This window comes from Tupaia chinensis, unplaced genomic scaffold, assembly GCF_000334495.1.
Source record: "Tupaia chinensis unplaced genomic scaffold, TupChi_1.0 Scaffold000575_1, whole genome shotgun sequence".
NCBI classification, from domain to species: Eukaryota; Metazoa; Chordata; class Mammalia; order Scandentia; family Tupaiidae; genus Tupaia; species Tupaia belangeri.
The window spans coordinates 2,011,426-2,036,508 of record NW_006160089.1 but is presented as its reverse complement, the minus strand read 5'-3'; the positions used below and the strand labels follow the sequence as shown (position 1 = coordinate 2,036,508).

At 43.4% G+C, this 25,083-nt stretch overlaps 1 protein-coding gene across 1 annotated transcript in view; it reads left to right on the top strand.

Moving 5' to 3' along the window:
• The window catches only part of PSMB7 (proteasome 20S subunit beta 7), a gene marked incomplete in the record, with an annotated part of 67,155 nt that overhangs the window by 25,479 nt on the left and 16,593 nt on the right, over positions 1-25,083 (top strand). The window contains 1 exon segment of the mRNA XM_027775592.1: positions 9,280-9,338. Coding sequence (XP_027631393.1) covers positions 9,280-9,338 — 59 coding nt within the window.

Sequence of the window (25,083 nt, the reverse complement as noted above, 5' to 3'; positions counted from 1 at the left end):
GAATGATTTTCAAAAAATTCCTTGGGAATGAAAGGTGGACTGACATTGAAGTACATTTGCTGATGGAAAGGAAGCTTTCTTCCCCTCACGAGGGGTTTAAATGTAATACTCGGTGCTTACTCAGGAGTGAAAACATCAAATTAAACTGTTTATGCTGACAAAGGACAAATCTGGATTTCAGCAAGCGATGCAAGATTGTCTGATTGCTTGGCTTGCCTGGCCTCGGAAGCTTTTGGCCAGGACTTCTAATGAAATGCATGCATACAATTAGAGCTGCTCAGCGGCGGCTGGGCATGAGCAGAGCGGCGCTCCACTGCTCCCTAGTGGCCGCCCACTCCCCCGGCAGCAGCACTGCTTTGTGCCTAAATCCGCTCTTCACAGGGAGGTAAAGTGTTGGTCTCCAGACCCAGCACCAAGACCGGGAGACGGGGTCGCATCGGCAGGAGCAGAGTGAAAAATGAGCCCAGCCTGTGAGTCTGCAAAGCACCAAATCCTGACCCAGGCCGAGTGGCCTTTTGACTACCACGGGCGGGTGTGGGCGTGAGGAAGCGCGCCGTCAGCGGGCCAACACTGATGGATCGGAAAGCTGTGAACACGGCTCTTCGGTTGTGTGCCTCTTACACCTTGGTGGGCCGCGGTAGCAACCAGGGCCTTGGGTGCTTAAAACCGACTGCTTCTTAGCAGAAGGCGCAGCCTTTTCCCCAGAAGAGCTAGTTGAATTGTTTTGGGGAAAGGCAGCAGAAATCCATTTCCTGCTGCTTTGGAGAACTTCTTGACGTGGAGAGAAGAAATTTTGAAGACTTCTCTTTCTGTTAAAGCTGCTCACCCCGAACTTGAGAATGATTGAGAATAGCTGCTGGAGGACGGGAGCCTTGCCACCAAATACTTATTAATAAAAACTAGCTTTTATTGAGCTTTTACTGTGTCCTGGCATGTGTGCTTTACAGGCAGCATCTCGATCTCGCTCAGCCCTCCCAGTTGCCCTTTGAGAAGGATACACACTGTCATGGTCCCTTTTGTGCCAGGGAAGGAAGCTGGGGCGGTAGGGCTGTGGCACTGCACGGGCGGAGGCAGCAGTCACACAGAATGCGTGATGTGACGTGAGGGTGGCCCCGATGGTGGCTGGGCAGCCCTGTGGCTCTGAGTGCTGTAGCCAGCTAAGACAGCTAGGGAGTGCCAGCGCTGTGCCAACTCCTGGGCTCCCGTGTGTCCTCAGGGCCTCCTGCGGGGCGGTGCCTCTGGGGAATGGTTCAAGGGAAGAGTGAGTGAAAGACACGTGGGCTTTGGGAACCACAGGACCTAGGCTAAGTCTTGGCTTCATTTCTTACTGGCTGCATTGCCTTGGCCAAATTATTTGAAACTAGCCAGAGCCTCAGTTTCCTTGTCTATGAAATGGGGAACTACTCATTTTACCACACTTGAGTTCAGGGTCTGGGACCTAAAAGGTCTCAAATACTTTCAAGTTTGTAAGTCTATCTTATTAGAAAAAGCAAATTAGAGCCTTCCTAGTGTTTGATTTAGAGCGGTAGGTTTTAGAAAATCATTTTAGTCTTGCATAGTTTCTTTAATAGGTTTAATAACATTGATTATAAAATTGGTACTTTTTTTTTTTTTTTTTTTGAGAGGTTTTTGCCATAGGGCTCATGCGCTCGCCAGACAGAGACAGGCAGAAAGCGAGAAATCACCCCCCAGGGGGGATGGCCACGCTGCAATCCCTTCTCCTCCATTCTCCTCTTGGGATCTTGGGCATGTGCGCACACGCGCCCGGCGTGAGTTTTAAGCCACCGATCTGGGACTCGAACCGCGGTTGACTACATGGAGTCCAGCGACATAGCCATTACGCTAACTGGTGGTCCCCAAATTGGTAAGTTTTGATTTAGTGTTTTAGTGAATTTTGACATAGAAAAATAATACAGTTTTTAAAAAAGCCCAATGCCCCTCAAGACATACTAACTCAAGTATTTTTTTTTTTAATGTATAGAACATGTAAAAGCAGTAAAAGCAATATCTAGATTGTAAAATTTTTAATTTTGTCCTGAATTGAGTTGTCCTCTAAGAAAAAGTTGGGTTTGGGACCAGTAGTTGGCGTAATGGCTATGTCGCTGGACTCCCATGTAGTTGACTGTGATTTGAGTCCCGGACCTGGTGGCTTAAACTCAATGCTGGGCTAATGTGCGTGTGCGTGCCCAAGATCCTGAGAGGAGAATGGAGGAGAAGGGATTGCGGTGTGTCCATCCCCCTGGGGGGTGATTTCTCGCTTTCTGTCTTTCTGATGAGCTCACGCGCCCTATAGCAAAAATCTCTCCAAATAAATAGAAAAGTTGGGTCCAAACTGATAAGACCGATAAGCTAAGATTAAAAGCACCTTAAGAGACTTTAGAAAATTGAGACTAATTTCACTGTTTAAAGAAATTATTTTGAATGAGCCTCTTTTAAAATAAATACTCTTAGAACAGATACTTGAGTGGCATTGCTTAAGAACAAATGACATATGTTTAGTCATTTAAAACATTTAGCTAAAATTCATGTCTCACTTGAATTTCCAAGCATAATACCACAAACAAACTATATCCAGATGTGCGGTAATTGTTCCACTGAAATCCGTAGGAAAAGCAGGTTTGAAAGTATGCTTTTTTTGGGTAGGGAGCTAAGAAAAGATAACTGCTTCTTCCAGGCTTACTTGCTAATCTTGATTTCAACATTTGGCTTTGCTATTTAAGAGGCAACATGGTGGAGTGGAAAAAACATCTCTCGCACTTTAAATTCACAAAGATCTGGCTTCATACTCCCAGACCTGCTAATCACCGGCTGTGTGACCTGGGCACGTTCCTTATCTCTGTGCTTCAGGCTCTCCTTTGTAAAACAGGCTTCCCACTACCTGCCATGTCTGAAGAGCAAACAAAGGCGACCTGACTGCGCCTTGGAACGCCTTAAATAACTTGTGTATCTATTGCAGCTGTGTTCGCTGTAACCTGCCCAGTACTGTGTTAGCTACAGAGCACAGTTCTGGGTAAGGAGGATTGGGCGCAGTGCTGATATGCTCAAAGGACATCATTATTAAGATGATTTTACCTCTAAGACCGTGCTAAGGAAGGCCTCCGAAGGACAGTGATAAAGAGAGACATGGTGTATTTGTTTGTTTGTAATGATTGATTGCTGTCGTTCCTTGGGGTTGTTGACTCATGCATGGACTGACCTTCGGGCCCCTGTATAACAGATTTAAGAATAAGCTGCCCACTGCTGTTCTGCAGAAAGACTTTGGCAGCTAGCAAGGTCTTGGTCTTTTGCTTACCTTTTTAAAATGTTGGATTCACAATGTTGGATTTTCTCAAAGCTTATGCCTTGACAAGTTGTAAATAATGTATGCTTGTGAACAAAAAATTAAAAATAAGTAAACAAGAAGAAAACAGCACCATCAGAAATAAGTATAATATTTTGATTTATGTTCTTCCAGGTTTGTATAGTATCTGTTGCATTAGTATATCTGTTAATGTTGCGTTGGAACAGGTTTTCCCTTCGTGAAGTTGCCTTTTTAAATTTTTTAAAATGTGCTGAAGGTTTGTGTATTCCTCAGAGAGAGTGAGAGAGAAAGAGAGGAAGAAAGCACTTCCCAGTGGGTGTAGTCACATCTCAATTCACTGTCCATTTTTCCGGCTTATCAGGACTTGGGGCATATTTGCATATGCACTTGGTGTGTGTTTGAAGCCACTAGGGCTAGGATTTGAACTATGTGGTAGGCCATGAGAGATCTGGCTCTTTTAACCACTAGGCCTTGGGGCTGCCCCCTCCATGAGATACGTTTTATCTTGGGTAGCTTTTCGTTGTCTAAAATAACGTACTTCTACTTCATTGAGATTAGTGACTTTCCCTGTTCCTGATTGTCGGACCTTTTACATTACCCGCAGGGCTTGTTTTTGTCTTAGCTCTGCTTCTACCTTAAACAGTGATCTCTCTATCTACATGTCTTAGGCGCTTGCCCATTTATCTCTTCAGAGTAATTCCCTAGCAGTGGAGTGACTGGTTTGGTAGGTATGTACAGCTTTATGATTTCCAGGTGAGGTTTTAAAATTGCCTGCTAGAAAAATCTTACATTTTTGCTTCTTCAAGTACTTTGGGGCACCCATTTCTTCATCTTTTGCAGCACTGACCATTATTCTTTTTAATCCTTGCTAATTTAGAAGGCAAAAGATTGTTATTTTATTTCACATTATATTTCTTTGTTTACTAGTGAGTCTGGCCAGTGTTTCTATACGTGTATAGGTCTCTGCCTTTTCTCGTTTTTGGCAAACTGCTGTGTTCTTTTCTCTGTTGGAGTATTGATGTTATTTATCTGTGAGCAGTTTTAGTTACTGTCTGCATGTCTCACCTTTTTTTTTTTTTTTAGTTTCAGGGCTTTTATGACCAGAAATAGGTAGTTTTCTTAAGCAAGTGGTATCTCATTATAAAAGGAGATGTGGCCCTCGGTTCTTGGGGCCCCCTTCTGGAGATCAGCAGGGATAGGCACCCCACTGTGTCGCTGGAGGTCTGTGGGTGAGTTGGGCCGGAGCAGTCTGTGGTGGGAGCTGGCTGGGGCCTCTTGCTGGGCCTTTACAGCATCAGTCACAGGGCAGGGGTCTTCTGATGAGCTCACTGGAGCAGCTGAGGTGGGGTGGCACCACTGGGTGACTGAGCAGTCGGGGAGTGTGGAGCACAGTGCCTGCCCCACCGGTGAAAGGGACAGAGTGGTGTGTCCTGCACAGCCCAGCTCTGGGGTAGTTGGGCAGGATGTGTGGGACGGTGAGCTCTGGGAGAGGCCAGTGGGTGCAGGCGGCAAGGCAGAGAGCGGCTAGGTCTTGCACCTTGGACAGTTGTCTCTAAGTGCTGGTCACTGAAGCGCACCTGGTTTTTCTGTTTTAAAGAGCTTTGTTCTGGAAGCAGCACTGGCTACTCAGTAACTGTGGGTGGGCTGAAAAAGACAGACTTGGTGGAGGTTGCTAAGGAGCAGCTACATGGAAACTGCTGGTGAGAGCACAGCTCCGGGAGGAGAATGCAGAAACCCAAGAAGGGCAGTTCACGCCTCTGGTAGTCAGGGTTTGGACCAGACCCGGATGCATAAATGGACACGGTTTTGTGGCTTTTAAGCTTTTGTGCCTTTTGAAAATTGAACTTGCTTTACATTTGCACTTGTCTTATAGTTAGCCTAGTGTGGTAAATTAGGCAGTAGATGCTCTTTTATACTTTATCAGGCATTTATTGCTGTCCTCCCTCCTTCAGAGCCAGCTCCGCGTTTCGCTGCTCCTTCACCTGGGCACCTGCACTCACAACTCCACGCAGCTTATCGCATCAGACATCTCGTTAGTGCGCGCCATGTGCAGGGCCTGCTAGGAATGAAGGTTGCAGATAGGCAAGGACGACAGGGTGCAGACACGAGTGATAAACTCTCACGGGGATGTGGTGGTGACCAAGCAGGGCTTCTGGGAAGAAGTGTGCTCTCAGCGGGCGTTTTGAGGATAAACTGAGAGTTGGGGGGGGGGTTGCCACGTGAGATAGGCTCGAAATGGCATGGGCATTTAGGAGGTCATCATCGGTGTTGTGGAGTGTCGTGTGTGTATGTATGTGTGTGTACTGGGGGCAGACTGGGTTGGCAGAGACCTGGTTATGGAAGGTCATACGTGTCCTCTTGGAACTTGCTGTGTGAGAGCCAGGTCGAGCCACGGCTGAGATAAGAACCCTGTCAGGCCTGTAATCCCAGATAAGAAGCTTTATTGCTTCAGCAGGTTGCCCCAAGGATGGTTAAATGACAAGAAACATGATGCATGGCACTACTGGGTGCCCGATAGGGTGCCCGTGTCGCTTCCCCTAGTCTAGGCAAGTCCCGGGCCAGGCCTCCACCCTGGCTCTTGCAGCTGAGCCTGCACCTGGGGAAAGTGGGTCCTAGCCGGCATTCACCTCCTTCGCCCGACAGGCTTGCTGTGGCAGGTAGAGGCTCCTGGGCTGGGCGCACCATCCCGTGGCTCTTCTGTGAATTTATTCCCTAATGGGCAACCAGACCCTTGTGACCGCTGAGGTGTCCCTGCTGTTGGAGTAGAAAATGTGGACAAATGAGCCTTCAGATGTTGTTTGCTTTGGTCTTGTGTATGAAGAGAGACCAGCCTAGGTAGGTTGATGCTGAAACAATGGAATGTCTTGGCATTATTCGTGGTTTATGGGGAAATGAGATAAGAATATTTGAAGAATATTTGTCACATGGCAGCTTATAAGTATGGCATCTGTCTTGATTTGGTCGTCTGTAGTTTGGATATTGGACCAGTATTTAGGGAACTTGAATAAAATTATTGAGGCATACTGGTCAGATTGAGTTCACCGTCTTTTTTCTTTTTCTTCTTTTTTTTTTTTTTTGCATAGTAGCCAACTCCTTGTTCCATGTATCCCCATCACATAGCCATAAAGCATGAGAGGATTCACGTTTGTTCTCTCACCTCTGTGGAAAGTTGCAGTCAGCTTTGAAATTCTCACGTCAGTTTCCTAACACAGCAGACGAGCTTCGAGTTAGCTGTTGAGTCAGTTGTGCTCCGTCTCCTAGTGTTTCTGTGTTCATGAAAAGGGGGCGCCAAAGGCCTCCTTTCCTAGAAAGGTAGGAGCAGGAGCCGAATTTTGTGAGTGATTTAGAAATTACTTTTAATGTCAAATTTCCTTTTTGAGTATTTTTGGGGGGCCTTCTTTAGTTTTAGGGGAGAACCAGGCACTACTCGGTGCCTGATCAGGTACCCGTGTAGCTTCTAGAGTATTTAGAAAGCTCTACTTTCCAGAAAATGTGTGTGTGTGTGTGTGTGTGTGTGTGTGTGTTGGGGTCGAGGTGTAAGAAGGGGAAGACAGATGATGTGGTCAGAGCCCTGTGTCCTCTCGTTTACCTGTCTCTACTGCCCAGCTGTTTAGAAAAACACCCATCTCGGATAATGCTGAGGCTTTCCACACTGGATCCACTCTGTTCTGAGAGTCTGTGGTCTAGCATGCAGTTTCCACGTACAGAAATACCGTCTGCATTGTTGTTTCTAGACAGGAAATAGTTTTTGGTAAAGGAAGAATCATTACATTGGGAGGGAAATAGTTTTCATTTCTTAAAGTATTGAATGAAGCTGAGCAGAGGGAAATATATATGCCCAAGAAAAAGAATAGAATAAAAAGAATTTATTTACTATGAAAGTGCTAGAGAAAGTACAGCTCAGGAAAATTACCTTTAAAGCAAGCTGAATTTTCTTTTTTAACCATAATTGAGTATAATTTTCTTAGGTCAGTACCCGCCTCTCCCGTCCTGTTGTAAGGTCTGTGTAGGCCACTGGCCCATTTCCCTTTTGGTTCTTCCTGAGATATTCTCGGTTGATGGTGGGGAGGATGAGCCTGCTGTCAGGTACTCAGCAGGAGTATTTTGGATCTAGAAGTATTATTTTTCCTGAGACTTCCTCATTTGCAGTTTTCTTGTTTCTTCATGACAGCCGTCCTTTGTTTTCCACACAAAGCCAGCACGTTTTAACAGGTCTGAGACTGGCTCCTATCTGTGCCCTAAAACAGCAGCGCGGGTTACTTTTCCCCCTTTGCTTCTGAATCTCAAAGTAACCGTGTGACTCATAAAATCGTGGATTTGACCCTGTTTCCTCGTTTTCAAGGACGTGTTTACTTTGGAATTCAGAGGTTTGTGGTGAATTTGCCGTTACATATATACTAGTTTTATCTGAATGCACTTGTTTTTATCTCTGTTTAATTTCTGTGTCCTTTCCAGAGGGCTTTTAATATCCCTTTAGGTCACCATTTTAGTGTTTTGTTTTTTTTTAAAGGAAAAAATTGTGAGAGGGAAAAATGGGGCTGCCTTTTGCTCCCAAAGTCTAAATGAATAGTCATTGCTTGTGATGCTGGTCTCCACTTGATGCTTCCCACTGCTTTCGGTGTGATGCACCCGGTGCTGTGAAGGTAATGGTCCTCAACCGCAGCAATATTCCGTAACAGGGGGATCTGTCATATTCATCGGGATTACCATGTTCATTGATTTGTGTCTGTAAATCTGCTGTTTCTACCCTTTAAATTCGATCTATAATTGGACCTCCTTAAATGGTTCAGATAAGGTAGTCTGTATTTCCTCGATGCGGCATTGCTGTCAGCGTCTCCTTTTTCATTATACATTCAGCAGACTTGATAAAAGCAGCAGGACACCTCGTTTGAAACTGTTTAATCGCTGCCTTTTTCCTTCACTGAACCATTGAGGTGGTCAAGCGATGTACACAAATCATTTTAAATAGAAAATATGGTTTTCTCTGTGACCCAGCTAAATAGATAGTGTTATGCAAAACAAGTTAAAAAGTAATAAATGCCAGAAAAATCTTCTAATTGGAGTAAAAAATTGTGGGCAAGTCTATCCTCTCTTGAAAAGCAGAGTATCCTGAAATATTGCCAGGACCTTGTGAAGACAAGATGATGATTTTCGAAAGATTCTCTGGTTTCTGAACAAAGCAAGTTTACGTTTTCAAATAGTGCTGAGCTGCCTTTTGCATTCGTTCCAAGGCAGCCCGTACTTACGTGTAATGCCTCTACCCTGCTTCTGCAGGGATAAATTTGCTATCTGTTAATATCTCTGCAGCATAACCTTTCAGCCATTCGCTATCATGGTAATAAATTTTTGTTTCTTTGTCTGTCATTTTGTCTACTCAGCTCTTCAAAGTACAAACTAAAAATAATAGCTCCAAATAAATGCCACATAATAAAGTGTTTTACAGTTGTAGCTGGGATAACCTGGTGGCCGCGGCTTGCATTCCTATTACCGTTGCTGGTGCGCCGGCTTCTTCCCTGCGTGTCAAGGTGACTCTGCCAGGGCCAGCTCATTAAAACAATCTATTCTTTCTAACTGGCTTGGTATTTAGTGCTATACCCAGTAGCCTGCCAAGGCATGATATGGAGCACGAGACTCACAGCATACGACATAGGAGGTGACGTGGCATCTACTTTTTTTGGGGGAAAAAGATTCTTCATAACCTCATTTTTATGCTACAGCATTTTATTGTGAATAATTTACAATTATGCCTGTCAGTAGTAGAAGCAGGGCCAGTTGCACATTTACCCAAGGTGGTGGTAAGTGTGATCAGGCTGTGGAAGAGCACTCTACTGCGTTTATTGGCCCTGCAGGATCAGTCTGTACCCTGCACTTGAATGTGACACGGGCATGCTCTGCTGCTTTTGCTGCCTGGAGGTAAACTTGAAAGGGAGACTCTGGGAGTTGGTAAAATATACTAAAAGTACATCTTCTTCTTACAGGTTCTGGCTCCTTGGCCGCAATGGCCGTGTTCGAAGATAAATTTAGGCCAGATATGGAGGTACGTAAGTCCCTGCAGTTTTTCTCTCTCCACATGTTTTTCCTGTTGCATGTTGATCATTTGCAAATCGATTGCTGGTTGCCCCACAGCTTGGACAGCACTACTGTTAGTTGGCGTGTTTTCTAGCACAGAGGAGACTGGTTACTCAGAAGGCTTCCTTTTGTGGTGGCCCGGCTCTACCTGCCCTACGTCAGGCTTGTGGAGCCAGCACTGTTCGGTGTTTTGCTCTGGGCCTTGGGCTGTCTGGGTTCGCCTTGGCTGTGAATGGTGTTGCAGCGTGGAATGTTTTCTCGTGCTCTAAACTTTCCGTGCCATGATATCTCAATATGACAGGTTTTTCTGTCTTCCCACTAAGAGCAGAGTGACTGTCTGCTGCTGCATGTCACACAGACCTGACCTGAAAAGGAGGGAGGGTCAAACATCCCTGTAGATTGTTCTGTATCTGGCAGGTGGGGCAGGACCATGTGTGGTGCAGTCTTTCCAGGGTGTAAGATTCTTTTACTCTGTTTCTTTGATGGTGGGGGAGGTGGTGTCCTTCAAATAACGTGCTACCTAAGTCTGCTTTACAGACGGGTGTGCCTCCCATTAAGCAACTCCTTAACCCCCTAGAATGTTCAGGAACAAATCCAAACTGGAGGGAGTGTTCAGTGTGCTCAAATATTCTGTGGTACCACAACATTCCTCTGCTGGGCTGTATCCTCGCCACTAAACCAGTGTGCAGGCACCCAAGTCCTGAGGCACCCTTCATTGTCTGCTCTTGGGTTTTTGGTGGTCTTAATCTTTTGATGGGGAACGTCAACTTTTCTATAAGTAGGAGGGCAGTTTGTGAGTGGTTTACTCTATTCTTTTTTTTTTTTTTTTCTTTTTTAATAGAAGTGACTGCTTAGGGCATGTGTGCTTGCTGGAGTTGCTTAGGGCATGTGTGCTTGCTGGAGAGAGAGAGAGACAAAGATATGGAAAGTGGGAAATCACCCCCAGGGGTATGGCCACACTGCAATCTCTTCTCCATTCTCCTCTCGGAATTTTGGGCACACACGCACACGTGCCTGGCATGAGTTTTAAGCTGCTGGATCCGGGACTTGAACTGCAGTCAACTACGTGGGAATCCAGCCATGTAACCATGATGCCATCTGCTCGTCCCTACCCTGTTTCTTAATATGTAGGCTTCTGTGCATCTGACTTTGCAGTGTTGTCTTGTTTAGGTACCAAAGGTCATCTCTGGGAATTCCTTTTTAACGGTGCTTTATATCAAATTGCCTTTGAACAAGATTGCATATTAAAGCTATTTCTTCCTCCTCCTCAGTGCCATGGGAGCTCTGTAACACTCTCTGCCCATAGGTTTGGGCCACGTGCCATGAAGACCAGAGAGCATAGAGTTGTGGGTGCTGAGCAGCCCAGGTAGGGGGGATTCTGCTGGAGACCACTGTGCCCACGATACATAAGGGTAGCACAGATAAACGACTTGGTCACTGTCCACATTCCTCCCCTTCTTAGATGTGTACAGGAATTCAAACATGTATGCAGTTTAGGTAGGGGTTTTATAGTAAAAATGATAGTGTCTTGCTCCAATTAAGAATAATAACAGGCCCAAGTACAAACTAAATGAGATTAGAATTCTGTTCTCATTTCTCAATGTGAAAATTTATTCCCATATCAGCATTATTTTCTGTTTAGGGTTCTTAAATACACAGAGAGAAAAATAAGACGTATTAGGTCATGTGAAAAGAAAAAAAAAGTGCTCCAGTCTTCTAACTAAAAGAGAGGCCTTTCCAAGGGGCTGCAGATCTCGTAGTACTGACAAAGGGACGGGAGAAGGACTCCTGTGGCCTCTGTGAGTCAAGTCGCCTTTAGTGTCAGGCCCGTCTTTAAGCCACATTACTCTTCTCAAATTTTCTTGAAAGCTTTGTCTATTTCCGATTGATTGGGACCTCCGTATGTTAAAGAAAAAAGTTGAAAGTATAAGGTTTATGAAAAGTGACTTAACACTCCTGGAGTAATTTTAGTTTGGATTTGAAATGGTTCAAAGAGCATGGATTTTGTATTCGGGTATATCATCATTCCTTCAGTAAAACTGCCGACATTCTTGCTATGAATGTTTCTTAGATTGATTATATTGATAACTTAGAGCTCTTAGCATTCTATGGGACCTTGAGACAGGTTGACTGAATTTTCATTTTCGTTGATTATTTGAACTTAGAATCCCAAATAACTGGTTTTTCATTTCCTTGAGTTATTGAAACTTGGTACACACTGACCATCAGTGAAAATGACCTTATTAAGGTGAGGGCGGTACCTAACCTTACTTCTCTGGTGGCTAGGTGAGTTAGAGGTAAATAGAAGGCAGAAAATACTCTAATAGTTACCAGGACTTTTAACATCTAGAGTTACTTTAAACGTCCAAAGCAATGTTAGTAATTAAAAGAAAATTATTGTGAAATCCAACTATCTGTGCTGGTCATACTGCTTTGTTTTTGTAACTTTTTTTTTTTTTTTTGGAGAGGTTTTCTCTATAGGGCATGTGCGCTCGCCAGACAGAGACAGAGAGACAGAAAGCGAGAAATCACCCCCCAGGGGGGATGGCCACGCCGCAATCCCTTCTCCTCCATTCTCCTCTCGGGATCTTGGGCACGCACGCACATGTGCCCAGCGTGAGTTTTAAGCCACCAGGTCCGGGACGCGAACCGTGGTCTACTATGTGGGAGTCCAGCGACATAGCCATCATGCTAACTGCTGGTTCCCTGTTTTTGTGACTTTTAAATGACACTGTCTGTGGAAGCCAAAGACTGTTTAGCAACGTGGAGAGGGCACCATTTCAGCAGTGTCTTTGTTGCGGAAGAAAATTTGGTCAAGGCCTTATTTCTGGCCCTGCATTTACATAGAACTCATGGTAGTTAAGTTTTGGGGCTGGTTTGTGTGTATATGTGCGCGCGCGTGTGTGTGCACTACAGGGTGTGTGCTTGTGCGTGCATGTTCTCACCAGAGAGAGACAGGGAGAGGTGAGGGCACTCCTACATGGGAAATGACTACTCCCTAGTCCCTTCTCCATCTCTCTCCTGTGGGGCTTTTGGGTATGCATGGAAATCCAGGACTTTTCCCATGTGGGTCCAGCTGTTACCACGGCACCACCACCTGGCCACCCAGACAGTTATTTTTAGGTTTGACTCATGAAACAAATTCTCATCTTTATTCTTAAAACAAAATAAAATAAATCTATAGTCTTTTTTTTTTTTTTAATCTATAAATCCATACCTTAGATAATGCTTGACTTGAACTGTAGTATCTGTGTACTGAAAGTCTCTCCTTCCTTAAAACCTTTAAAGTTTCCTCATTGGTGTTGGGTACCAACTAGGATTAGGGACATAATTCTATTTAAAAAAAATTATTTCATTTTATTTATTATTATTTAAGTTTGCTATAGGGCGCGTGTGCTCACCAGAGAGAGATGGGAGTTGCAGGGAGTGAGAAAGTAAGCTTCCAGGTCCAGGACTTGAACAGCAGTCAGCTATGTGGAAGTCTAGCACCTTAACCACCATGCCACCTGCTAGCCCAGGGGTCTTAATTTTTACTGTCCAATGTGGTTATCACTAACTGCATGTGGCTTCAAGTGCTGTGCCACTGTCCAGTCCCTATCGCACTCTTTATTTAAACTTAAATTTATTTTTATTTAATTAATTGATTAAAAATTTGGTAGAGGGCATGTGTCCTTGCTGGAGAAAGATGGGGGTGGAAAGTGAGAAAGCACCCCTATGGAGGATGAACGTGCCATAATCCCTTCTCCATTTCTCCTTTGGGATTTTGGTCATACTCTTGTGCCCAGCATGTTTTTCAAGCCACTGGGTCCAGGATTTGAACTGTGCAGTTGGCTGTGTGGAATCTAGCCATCGTAACTACCATGCCTGGCTGGCTATAAATTTAATGCAGCTTATATTTATGAACTCCTGGGTTTGATGTGCTGGTTAAATATTTTTTTCCAAGGCATATGAAAACGCGTGCATACTATTAATAGAAATAAAAATGTATTCATGCATTAGCATCATTGTAAATCTTGGGAGTGAATATTGTAAGTTAGTGAAGGAAGGTCCGCTTGAGTCCTCCTTGTCTGCTCACTGTGTTTCGAATGTGCCATTGGTTCCTTACTGCTGGTTTCTGCCAGCAGTGCCGTGGGTTCCTCACTTACCTAAGCCTGTGCTTCATTATACACACTTGTCCCATTGTTCTTATGGCTGTTTTCAGGGGCCTCTCCCTGACTTGCCAATAAGAGAAGCCGCCCTTTGAGAGTAGAGGTCATGGCGTCATCTCTGCTCTTCAGCTCCCGTTTCGCATGTGTTTGCTGAGTGGAGTCCAGATGACCCTGAGCCGAAGCAGACTGTCCTCAAAAACTGCCTGGGAAATGGAGGGGACCTTCTCTTCCCCATCGGGAAGTGCTGAACATCTTTTGAGATAACGGTGATAACTAGTACTCTTCTCAAGCAGTGCTGCCGTGTCAGGGCGGGGGGCGGGGGACGGAGCACAGGCCCCCTTCAGTACACAGGCAGAGGAAAGCTGGAGCGGAGGGCACATGCTCACTGGGAAACGGCAGGCCAGAAAAACAAAACAGTGAAACCCAGCCGGGATTTGCAAATGTCTGTGACAGGCCTCTGCTCTTCCGAGTTCCCTGAGCCGACACGTGCCTCCACTGCATGCTCTTGGTTCAGAGTTTCAGAGAAAGTGCCAGCTAACCATGTGAGTTTAAGGCACGTTAAAAATCTTTAAAATTTTTTACCTAGTTGTAGTACCAACATTGCCTTGAGTGGTCATATAATTTTCATTTTTTCCCCCTTGCAAGTTCTTGTAGGTCAGGAGAACTGTGCAGATTCATTTCTATGTCCTTACAGCTAGTGTAGGAACTGCTACATAGTAGGTGTTCAGCAAGTATTTGTTGAATAGGTAGATGAAAGTTTTCAAAAGCGATTTTATTTAGTCATTCTCAGTTTAGCTTTCCTTTGAAACAATTTGATAACCTCACCTTTAGTATTCATGGTTCTTAGCTGGGATACAAATGAAGGTATAAAAAATTGTATTGCTGGGCCAGCAGGTGGCGCAGCGGTTAAGGTGGCTAGATGCCAGATGGCTGACTGCAGGGTGAGCCCAGGACCTGGCAGTTTGAAAGCATATCAAGGGGCTAGCAGGTGGTGTGGTGGTTGAAGCACTGGATTCACATGTTTCTGACCATGGTTTCAGCCCTGGACCTGGAGGCTTGAAACTCAACGCTGGGCCACGTGTGTGTGTGCATAAGCCCAAAATCCCAAGAGGAGAATGGAGGAGAAGGGATTGTAGCGTGGCCATCCCTCCACAGAGTGATTTCTCACTTTTTCTTTTTTTCGCTCTATGGCAAATGCATGCACCCTATAGCAAAAACCTTAAAAATAAAATAAAATAAAATAAAATAAAATAAAATAAAATAAAATAAAATAAAATGAGAGAGAGAAATAAAAACACATCAGGGGACCAGCAGTTAGCGTAATGGCTATGTTGCTGGACTCCTATGTAGTTGACCGCGGTTCAAGTCCTGGACCCAGTGGCTTAAACTCAACGCTGGGCTCGTGTGCATGCGTGCCCAAGATCCCAAGAGGAGAATGGAGGAGAAGGAATTGCGGCATGGCCATCTCCCTGGGGGGTGATTTCTCACTTTCTGTCTCTGTCTCTCTCTAGCTTTGTGGTGAGCATACACACCCTTTAGCAAAAACCTCTCCAAAAAACAAAACAAAACAAAAACAAAACAAAAGAGAAAAACACATCAGGTATATGCACATGCATCTCCCAAATCTCAGGAGAGTGTGGAAGAAGAGAGCTTGCATCCTGGGGGGTGATTTCTCACTTCTCTCTCTGTTGAGCACACACACCCTATAGCAAAACTAACATAAGTAAGAAACTATATATTACTTACTGGTGGTAAATTTCATGGTTTGTTTTTTTTCTTTTTTTTATCAACTAAGATGTTTTTAAAGACATTGTACTAATACATTAGCAGAATAGTGGATTTCAAAATATGTAATAAGGGGTCAGTGATACGAGAGGCTTTGTGGATGATGAGCTATCACTGCACATGTCCTGCCCTCTAATGTTAAGGCTGGTAGAGGAGTTAAGCCCCTGATCCTGGTTAGTGTCCATCAGGCTAGCTGCACAGGGAAACTAGTGATAACCTTTTCAGTACAATTTTCAGTTAAGTATAAGGAATTTGATTATATTGCTTAAAAATACGGTGTTAGTTTGGCTGGGGTATATATCTTAAAAATTGTGGAAATTAGTAAAATAAAATATAGCTGTTATTTTAGGGTGGAGAGGGAATTAAGGAAATGAATCAGATAACTTAGGTTAGTTTTTCTTCCATTTCTTTTCTTTGTAAGAAGGAATATTTTCATTTGGCCCAGTGAGAAATTTAAACTCCTGAAGATTACAATTCATTAAAATGGGTAGAAGATTAATATTTAGTCTGTCGAGATCAATACTGTCCCCTCTTTGCACTAATTGTCAGAATTTCGTGCGAGGGCTGCTGGAGGGTAGTGGTGTGCGGCAGGACCCTCACATCACAGAGAGATGATTCAAAGGCAAACTGTCCTGCACCCTCTGGTATCGACTTGCAAATTAGCATCTGGAATCTAATTAAACAAGCTTAATGAAAGTAGCAGCTGAATGCTGCTGGAAAAGACAATCAGTTTTTCCCCCTCTCTGATACATATTCTGTACTATTGAAGTTGGTCACCAAACACATCGTGTGAGCACAGTTAAAAAAATTAGCATTTATTTGAAGAATAGAAACTGTTTTTCATTCTGTTATGCATTTGGCATGCTCTGGCGTCCCATGAGAGCCATGCCACAGCAGATAGTGCACAATATTTATAAATCTATGACAGGCAATAATAGCAACTTGAAAAATTCTTTTGCTAGAATCTCAAGTTGAGAGCTGCCAAAAGCTGAGAGGATCAGATCTGCAGTGGCAGCTGCTGTGCCCTACAGTTAGAATTCTAGACTTTGAAGATGCTCAACTTAAAGAAATGAAGACTGCAGGCTTAGCCAATTTTTGCAGGTTTCTAGAGCTCTGGCTCTCTGCCTTTTGAAGATGAGTTGCTGAAGCTTCTACCACTGCCTGAGGCGTGCTAACACCAGCAGGATCTTTTTTTTCCCCTAGTCTTAGTGTGTCTTCAGTCTCAAGTAGCACATGCTTAGTCAGTGCCAACTGTGATGGTCCTTCTCTCTGGCTGCCATACCGAGGGATGAGCTCTTACCCTGTACCCTTCAGAGAGAAGCTACGAAGATGGATGGTGACGTATCCAAGTGCCACTTCAGCCGTCTGATTTATGGAGTCATATTTCATCACTCGGCAAGTGCTGGCCTCTAGAGAAGCCCTTATAGATTGCTGAAGATGTGAGCAGCTCTCGCCTTAAAGGCTTGTGGTTACCTCACAAATGCGATGCCAAACACCTAGCTACTAAGGAAACAGTACTAATCTGTCATTGCGGGCAGCTATAGATCCACTTTGAATAATGAAAGAGTTGATACCAATATGGTGTTCTGTGGAACTGCGTTTTTAAGTCCAGTAATAGAAAGACACTGAAATTGCAGATTTGTTTGTGCTTTGCAGATGGACTGTAGCGTGAGAGATCTGCATTATTTTGATTAAAACAATAACAACAAACCCATTCAGTTTGGCACATAGGATGGTCCCAAAGGAAAACAGAGCATGAGTTCAGCGTGTTCAGATAGAAGGGGGTCCAGGGGCCTGGGAGGTCGAGGATGGGACTGTGAGTCTTCTTTCCATGGTGTTCACAGCCTGACTGGGCAAGAAGGGATCCTCTCCTGTAAGATGGGAGTTCAGAGACCTCACCTGCACCACACTGTGAGGGTCACATGTGGTCTATAAGAATCCTTAGTGTGGTGACTTGCATAAAATCAGCCCTAAAATATGGCAGCTGCTTTTACTGTTTAGTCCTTCAGAAGTAGGATACAGACGTCACGTAGCAACGGCTAATACGATTATTTGTGCTGGTATCAGACTTGGTGATTTACAGCATAATGTAGATAGACAGGATCCTTCTTCCTCATCTGAAAGCTTAATATCAGACAGACCTCCGTAGTGGTCACGATGACAGTAGATGGAGCCTGTTAAATGTAAGCCATGGAAGTGTTTGCCTTTTTACTGTGGATGGAAGGTATTGGGAACACAGTAATCATAATAGCTGGGGCTGATGTTAGGCCAGGCTGTTTTCTGGCAGCCGTTTCTGATTATCTCGTGTACTTTTCAACAATCCTGCAAGGCCAGTACTTTGTTACCCCGTTTCGCAGAGAAGAAAATGGGGGCGTAATGAGGTGAGATAACTTGCTTGAGCTCAGACAGGCACTCAGAGACGGAGCCGGGACTTGAACTGAGTTTAGCTAACCTTCCGATTTAACCAACCACCCTGCTGCTCCTCCCTTTGCTAGGCCACTTATCTTTGAGAACAGAGTGGGGAAGATACCTTTCTCCAGGTAAGCAGAGGTGTGGGCTGCTTAGGAACTTCCTTGTCTGTGATGCGGTGTCGTGAAGACGGCAGAAAGCCAAACGAGTGTCAGAGGAGGTGTGTACACTTCCCTGGTGAGCTCAGTGGAAGGAACCCAGGATCAGAAAGGTACAGAGAAATCAGAGATAGAAAGATATTGGTAAATGTAAATAAGTCATTTGACTATGCAGAATCCTCTTTTCTTCTCTCTGAATTCTTGATTCTTTTTATTTTTTCTTTTTATTTTTTTAATGTTTTAACTTTCTCCCACTCCAGATATCCCGTGGTTCTTTCCCTCTCAGAGTTTCCAAGTATTATTTACAAGAGAGCTATTTTTCCCTGTATACTTAGTGCACAGATGGCACAGCCCTGCTCAGATTTAGAATGAGACCAAGAAGTCTTTCAATATTGGTGAACGGCATTTGTCCACTTGAGGCAAATCATGAATAACTTGAACAAAAAAAAAAAAAAGCAAGACCATCATATTTGAATAATGAGGTGCTCTTTTTTCACCAACTGCCAAAACTTTTTAATCTTCGTCAACAATTGTTCTGTCCTCCGTCTTATTTAGGTTGCATCTGTGTGACTCTGAGCTCAGGAGCCCTGACAAGCGGCATATGAATTCTGTATTCATTAGTGATCTTGATCCAAATGCCTCTGTCCCTGCCACAGGGGCTCAGGTGTGGAAGCTGCTGGCTAATCCCACCAGCTGACATTCAGAGGTTTAATGACTCCATGGGAAGGTGACCACTTGCTGGGAGGTTTGCTGGCGGAACCCACGCGGCAGACAATGGAGATCAAGGAAGACTATCAGTGTTTAGCCAAAGCACCTTCCTGTGCAACTTGAACCCTATTGGTGTCAAACATGAAAGGTACATAGAAATCAGAGATAGAAAGATATTGGTAAATGTAAATAAGTCATTTGACTATGCAGAATCCTCTTTTCTTCTCTCTGAATTCTTGATTCTTTTTATTTTTTTAATGTTTTAACTTTCTCCCACTCCAGATATCCCGTGGTTCTTTCCCTCTCAGAGTTTCCAAGTATTATTTACAAGAGAGCTATTTTTCCCTGTATACTTAGTGCACAGATGGCACAGCCCTGCTCAGATTTAGAATGAGACCAAGAAGTCTTTCAATATTGGTGAACGGCATTTGTCCACTTGAGGCAAATCATGAATAACTTGAACAAAAAAAAAAAAAGCAAGACCATCATATTTGAATAATGAGGTGCTCTTTTTTCACCAACTGCCAAAACTTTTTAATCTTCGTCAACAATTGTTCTGTCCTCCGTCTTATTTAGGTTGCATCTGTGTGACTCTGAGCTCAGGAGCCCTGACAAGCGGCATATGAATTCTGTATTCATTAGTGATCTTGATCCAAATGCCTCTGTCCCTGCCACAGGGGCTCAGGTGTGGAAGCTGCTGGCTAATCCCACCAGCTGACATTCAGAGGTTTAATGACTCCATGGGAAGGTGACCACTTGCTGGGAGGTTTGCTGGCGGAACCCACGCGGCAGACAATGGAGATCAAGGAAGACTATCAGTGTTTAGCCAAAGCACCTTCCTGTGCAACTTGAACCCTATTGGTGTCAAACATAAGAGTTTCAAGCAAATGCAAAATAAATAAATAAGTAAGAGTGATCTTCGATGGCCATTATAAACAGTGATTTTCTTATCTGTACTGATGGTGTTTAAGACTGTTCTTCTTAGAGCTCTTTAATAGATGTCAGCTTAATGAGCTCAACCTGACTTTTCCAGATTTTAGATTTTAAGGTTATGTTTGTCTGGTTGTTAAATCTGTTTAGGTTACATGTCTAGGAAAAAATATGTACTTAGAACCAAAAGTTTTTTTTTTTTTTTAAAGAGGTTTTTGCTATAGGGCACGTGTGCTTACCAGAAAGACAGAGAGACAGAAAGCGAGAAATCACTCCCCAGGGAGGTTGGCCATGCCACAATCCCTTCTCCTCCATTCTCCTCTCAGGATCCTGGGCACACACGCACACGCACCCGGCATGACGTTAAGCCACTGGGTCCAGGACTTGAACCGTAGTCAACCACATGGGAGTCCAGCGACATAGCCATTACGCCAACTGCTGGTCCTGAACCTAAAGTTTTTCTTATTGAGTGCTTTTAAGGATACATGCTGACATTTTCATTTATTATGATCTCTAGCTATTTTTTTTCAATTACTATTAGAATGTGAGTTTATTGACTTGTGATATGAGACTAGATGTTTTGACTTTCGTAGGTCAAAATGTTGGCTATGTTAGTAGCAGCAGCAGCAGCAGCAGCAGTAGTATATAACAGCTCCACTGAAACTATGAGTCATGTCCATTCAGCTCACTATTTGAAATGTACAATGCAGTGGTCTTTACTAGATTTAGAGTTGTACAACTGCCACCACAATCAGTTTTTGGACATTTTTATCACCTTCAAAACACAAAACTCCATATTTATTAGCAACCCTCCTGTTCTTCTCCTCAGCTCTTCCAACCCTAGGCAATAACTAATCTCTGTCTCTGTGGACTGGCCTGTTCTGAACATCTTATATAGGTGTAATCATATAATATGTGCTCTTTTGTGACTGGCTTCTTGCACGTACAGTATTTTCCTATTTCATCCATGTGGTAGCATGTATCAGTGCTTCATCCCTTTTTTGTGGTCAAATAGTAGTCCATTGTATGGACATACCACATTTTACTTACCTGTCCATTAATCAATCGATGGGCATTTGGATTGTTTTCACTTTTTGGCTATAGTCATAATGCTGCTGTGTACTTTCTTGTACAAGGTCTTCTGTTGATCTATGTTGAGATTTCCCTTGGTTATATACCTGAAAGCAGGATTGCTGGGTCGTATGGTAATTCGCTGTTTTCTAGCAGTGATTGGGTTGATTGCATTTGTTTAAGTATCGACAGGTCCTTTTTGGAGGCTCTGGCTGTGTTTCTATTATTTGCTTTTGGTCATAATGTCTGGTTTTTGGTTTTCTTTAAGACCTGAAGATGTAGTAAATTATGTTTTTTTTTTTTTTTAGGATTTTTGTCTTAGGGCACATGTGCTAACTATGGGGGAGACACGCGCACACACACGCGTGCACGCAGACACACACACATTGAGAGGAAAAGTGAGAAATCACTCCCAGGGGGGATGGCCACGCCACAGTCCCTCCTCTTCCATTCTCCTCCCAGGATCTTGGTCATGCACGCACTGCGCAGGGCAGGAGTTTAAAGCCACTGGTTCTGGGCCTTTAATCATGGTCGGCCATGTGGGAGTCCAGCGATGTAGCTACTGCGCCATCTGCTGGCCCCAGTAAATTATGTTTTTATTGTTGGATCAAAAGGTATTTTTTTCCCAATAATTTCCTCTCTGATTTTATTTAACTGAAACATTAGATTTTAGAGACATCGGATCCTAAGATACAGTCCTTGGTCTTATGGAATTATTTCAGTGGCATTAACGAATTATTTTTATTTTGTTCTCTTTTTTTTTGTAATTTTGCCGTAGGGCACGTGCACTCACTGGAATGACAGAGCAAGTGAGAAAGTACCCACTAGGGGAGTTGGCCACACCACAATTCCTTCTCCTCTCGGGATTTTGAGCACACATGCACGCCTTGCGTGTTTCTTAAGCCACTGGGTCTGGTACTCAGGTTAACTTACAGTTGGCTATGTAAGATCTAGCCGCCTTAACCGCCACACCACCAGTTGGCTCAGCCAATTAATTTTATAAATGAACAGTTAGTGAACTTGGCATTTCTGATTCAGTGGGTAATTTAGAGAATTATTCTTTTTTTTTTTTAAGATTTTTTTTTTTAAAGGTTTTTGCTATAGGGCACACGTGCTCGCCAGAAAGACACAGAGAGACAGAAAGTGAGAAATCACTCCCCAGGGGGATGACCATGCCGCGGTCTTTTCTCCTCCGTTCTCCTCTTGGGATCTTGGGCATGCATGCTCGCCTGCCCTGTGTGAGTTTAAGCCACCAAGTCCGGGACTCGGAACGGTGGTTGACTACATGGGAGTCCAGTGACGTAGCCATTACGCCGTCTGCTGGTCCTGAGATTTACTCTTTACACCTTTAGAATAGATGATAATGGGAAACACTATTTATTGATGGTGAAGGCTTCCCACCAGCATCAAATATTTTGTGTTGTCCTCCTTTTAAAAAGTGAGTTCTCTGGGGACCAGCAAGTGGCATGGTGGTTAAGGCGCTGGACACTCCCACATGGCCAACCATGGTTTGAGTCCTGGACCTGGTGGCTTGCTTTCTCACTTTCTCTCTCTCTCACTGACCAAATTAAAATAAATGAATGAATAAATAAAATTTAAAAATTTCAAAAACAAAAGAGTTCTGGCGGTCACATTTGGAGAAGTGGAAAGGGATTGTTAAGGTACTTGGTTGTCTTGCTCACGTTTGCATTTTGAGAGCCCTTATAGGTCAGATGGAAATTTGCTTTGGTCTCTTGTCTGATTTAAGAGTAAGACTTTGGTACCTACCATACAGAGTTTGAAATTTCACCAGTAATTCTTCCCCTTTGATCGCCTGGGATTGGGTTGTCTTCCTTGGCTTAGAAGTGGCCACCCCCATGTCTATTACTCACCAAGTCCATGTCTTCCTCCTGTAGAGCCCTGTTAATGTTGTGGTTGGTTATCATTTCTACCCTCATCGTTATATGCTGACTTTGATAAAAGTTGAAGTTGAAAGTGGGATTTTTTGGGGAAGTAGTGAAGGAAATTTTAGGAAGTGTGTCTTATTCTTCCCATTTAGTCTCAGGAAATAAAAGGAGGTTAGATGGGAGGAGGCTGAGGAAGAAAGGTGGGTTTACAGAAATCTCCATGTACTGAGAATAGATTCCTGTGGCCGTACCTCTAGAGGAATTCAGGAATCCCCCCAGTTTAGGAAATTTACCCTGGAGTCGCAGTGGAAGAATAACTACGAATGGTGTGTTGGCGTCATTATTGATTTTGTTGGTTCTGTTGTCTTATCTGCCAAAATATTTGTGCTAAAATTTTTCTGTCTTCTGTCCTGCTAGGTAAACACTGACTTTCATATTTTTATATAGCCAATAGGTAATCAGTTTGCAGATACTGTGTACCAACTGAATTCTAGGTGTCACTCTTAGTGCCTTAATCAGGGGCTAGAATTGACAAAGGCCATCCTGTGTGGTGGTAGAAATTCCTTACATAGCTATCGCAAAGTAGATTGAAGGAAGGGACTGTTTTACTCTGTAGTAGGTAGGTTATTATTTGTGATGCATTTCTTTGGAGCAGGTGTTTCATTTGGAATGTTTTTGCTTTACATATTTCCTATAAGTATGAAATATAAGGGAAAATATACCATATAGGAGAAATATTTCACAAAGTATATTGCATGTATATTGCTGTACCTGTGGAAAAGATCTAGGAGACACAATGTAATTTCTTTGTGACCAGAGACTACTTAATCAGAGAGGCAAGAGCTAGATTCAGGGAGAGTGTTTAGAATAAATGTTGGATGATTTTCAACTGTGCAGGTGGAATTAAAAGGAAGGATACTATTGCTTTAAAAAAAGTACTCTGTATAGGGACCAGTAGTTGGTGTAATGACTATGTCACTGGACTCCCATGTAGTCGACCGCAGTTTGAGTCCTGGACCTGGTGGCTTAAACTCACTCTGGGCGCATGTGCGTGCCTGCCCAGGATCCCGAGAGGAGAATGGAGGAGAAGGGATTGTGGTGTGGCCGTCCCCCCTGGGGGGTGATTTCTCGCTTTCTGTCTCTCTGGCGAGTTCACGTACCCTATAGCAAAAACCTCTCCCCCCAAAAAAATCTGTATAATGATATGAAAGAGAAAATGGGCTTCTTCCCCCCCCCCCTTTTTTAAATCAAATTGAATGGCCTTTGCTAGCGTATGACTCAGGTGGATAACTTCACATACTTAAAAATGTTTCCTTTATCTAGGTTGTCTTACTGTTACTCAAGTGAAGCCAAGCCAGCATTTAGAATGTCATAGCTCCTTGGAAAAAGAAAAAAAAAAAAAAAGGAACTCTTTTATTATTCACTGATTTTATTCCATTCTAAAAATCTATTTTGTGAAAATGTTAAAACATAACTACTTATTGAAAAGGGGCTTTCCATGGAAGAGGGAGAGCCCCATGAACCTCACTGTGGAGAGTGAGGCTCTTTCAAATCCAGGAGGGTATCTGTGGTTACAGGCTTGTGAGCTCTTGAACAATGGATTTCCACTTTTCTTGTACATCGGTTAGAGGAATAAAAGAAATGAAATATAGGACCGAGTGTTTCTGGATGGTAGCTCAGAATCTTATAAGTTTTGCCTTGGCAGGTAATTTGGCATAAATTGTTAATGTAAATCTGGGTTAGCGGTGAAGATGTTATTTTAGTAAAAAAGATAAACTGCTGATTAATTCAGCATAGAACTCAATTACAAATTGAAAGTGTCTCTGCGGGACTCCGGGACCCTAAAGACGGCAGATGTTGAATTGATACTCCAGCATATTTCACAGTGGTATGAAATATTAACATGGTTTATTATACTTGGGTGTGTGCGCTATCAGGAAGGGTGGTGGGCATGTAGGTGTGCAGAGCAGCCAGACATCACACAGTCGCTAATATGCTCCGAAGTGTGATTAAGAATTTTAGGAACCCAACCCCCTTTTAATGAAATAGCTCTGTGGAACAATGAAATTTAAAATAACATTTAGGGCTAAATATTTAAATGTAGGTCCCATATAGATGTACTTTATATATGTAACTTAACATTTAAAACATAAAAGATGGTAAACTTACAACATAGGACATTAAAGTATTAAATGAGACCTCTACCCACCAGAGTAGGGGACGCGAGGGCTCGGACAGTGTCTCACTGAGTTAATTTTAAGTCAGCTTTCGCCGGCTGGAAAGTTTTGAATGGCTGCTGAGCTACTCTCACCCTCTGATCTAAAACATGGTAATTAGAGAATGGCCCTGCATTTTGCACAGGCAGAAAGTTTTTGTTTCTAGCCAAAAAAGGCTTCACAGTTTTCATGTATCTATGTCAACTGAAGGGGGGGAAAGTCAGCAAATTTCAGATATCAGAAGATCTGAATAAACGGAACTGCCAATATTTGAAGGGATTGGCAATTCTTAAGAGGGGTGTGAGAATAAAGTTGGCTTAGATGAGAGATTTCAAAGCCATTACTACCGTTATGACAGGTTTTTTTTTTTTTTTTTTTTTTCCCCCACCCCTTATCAAATGT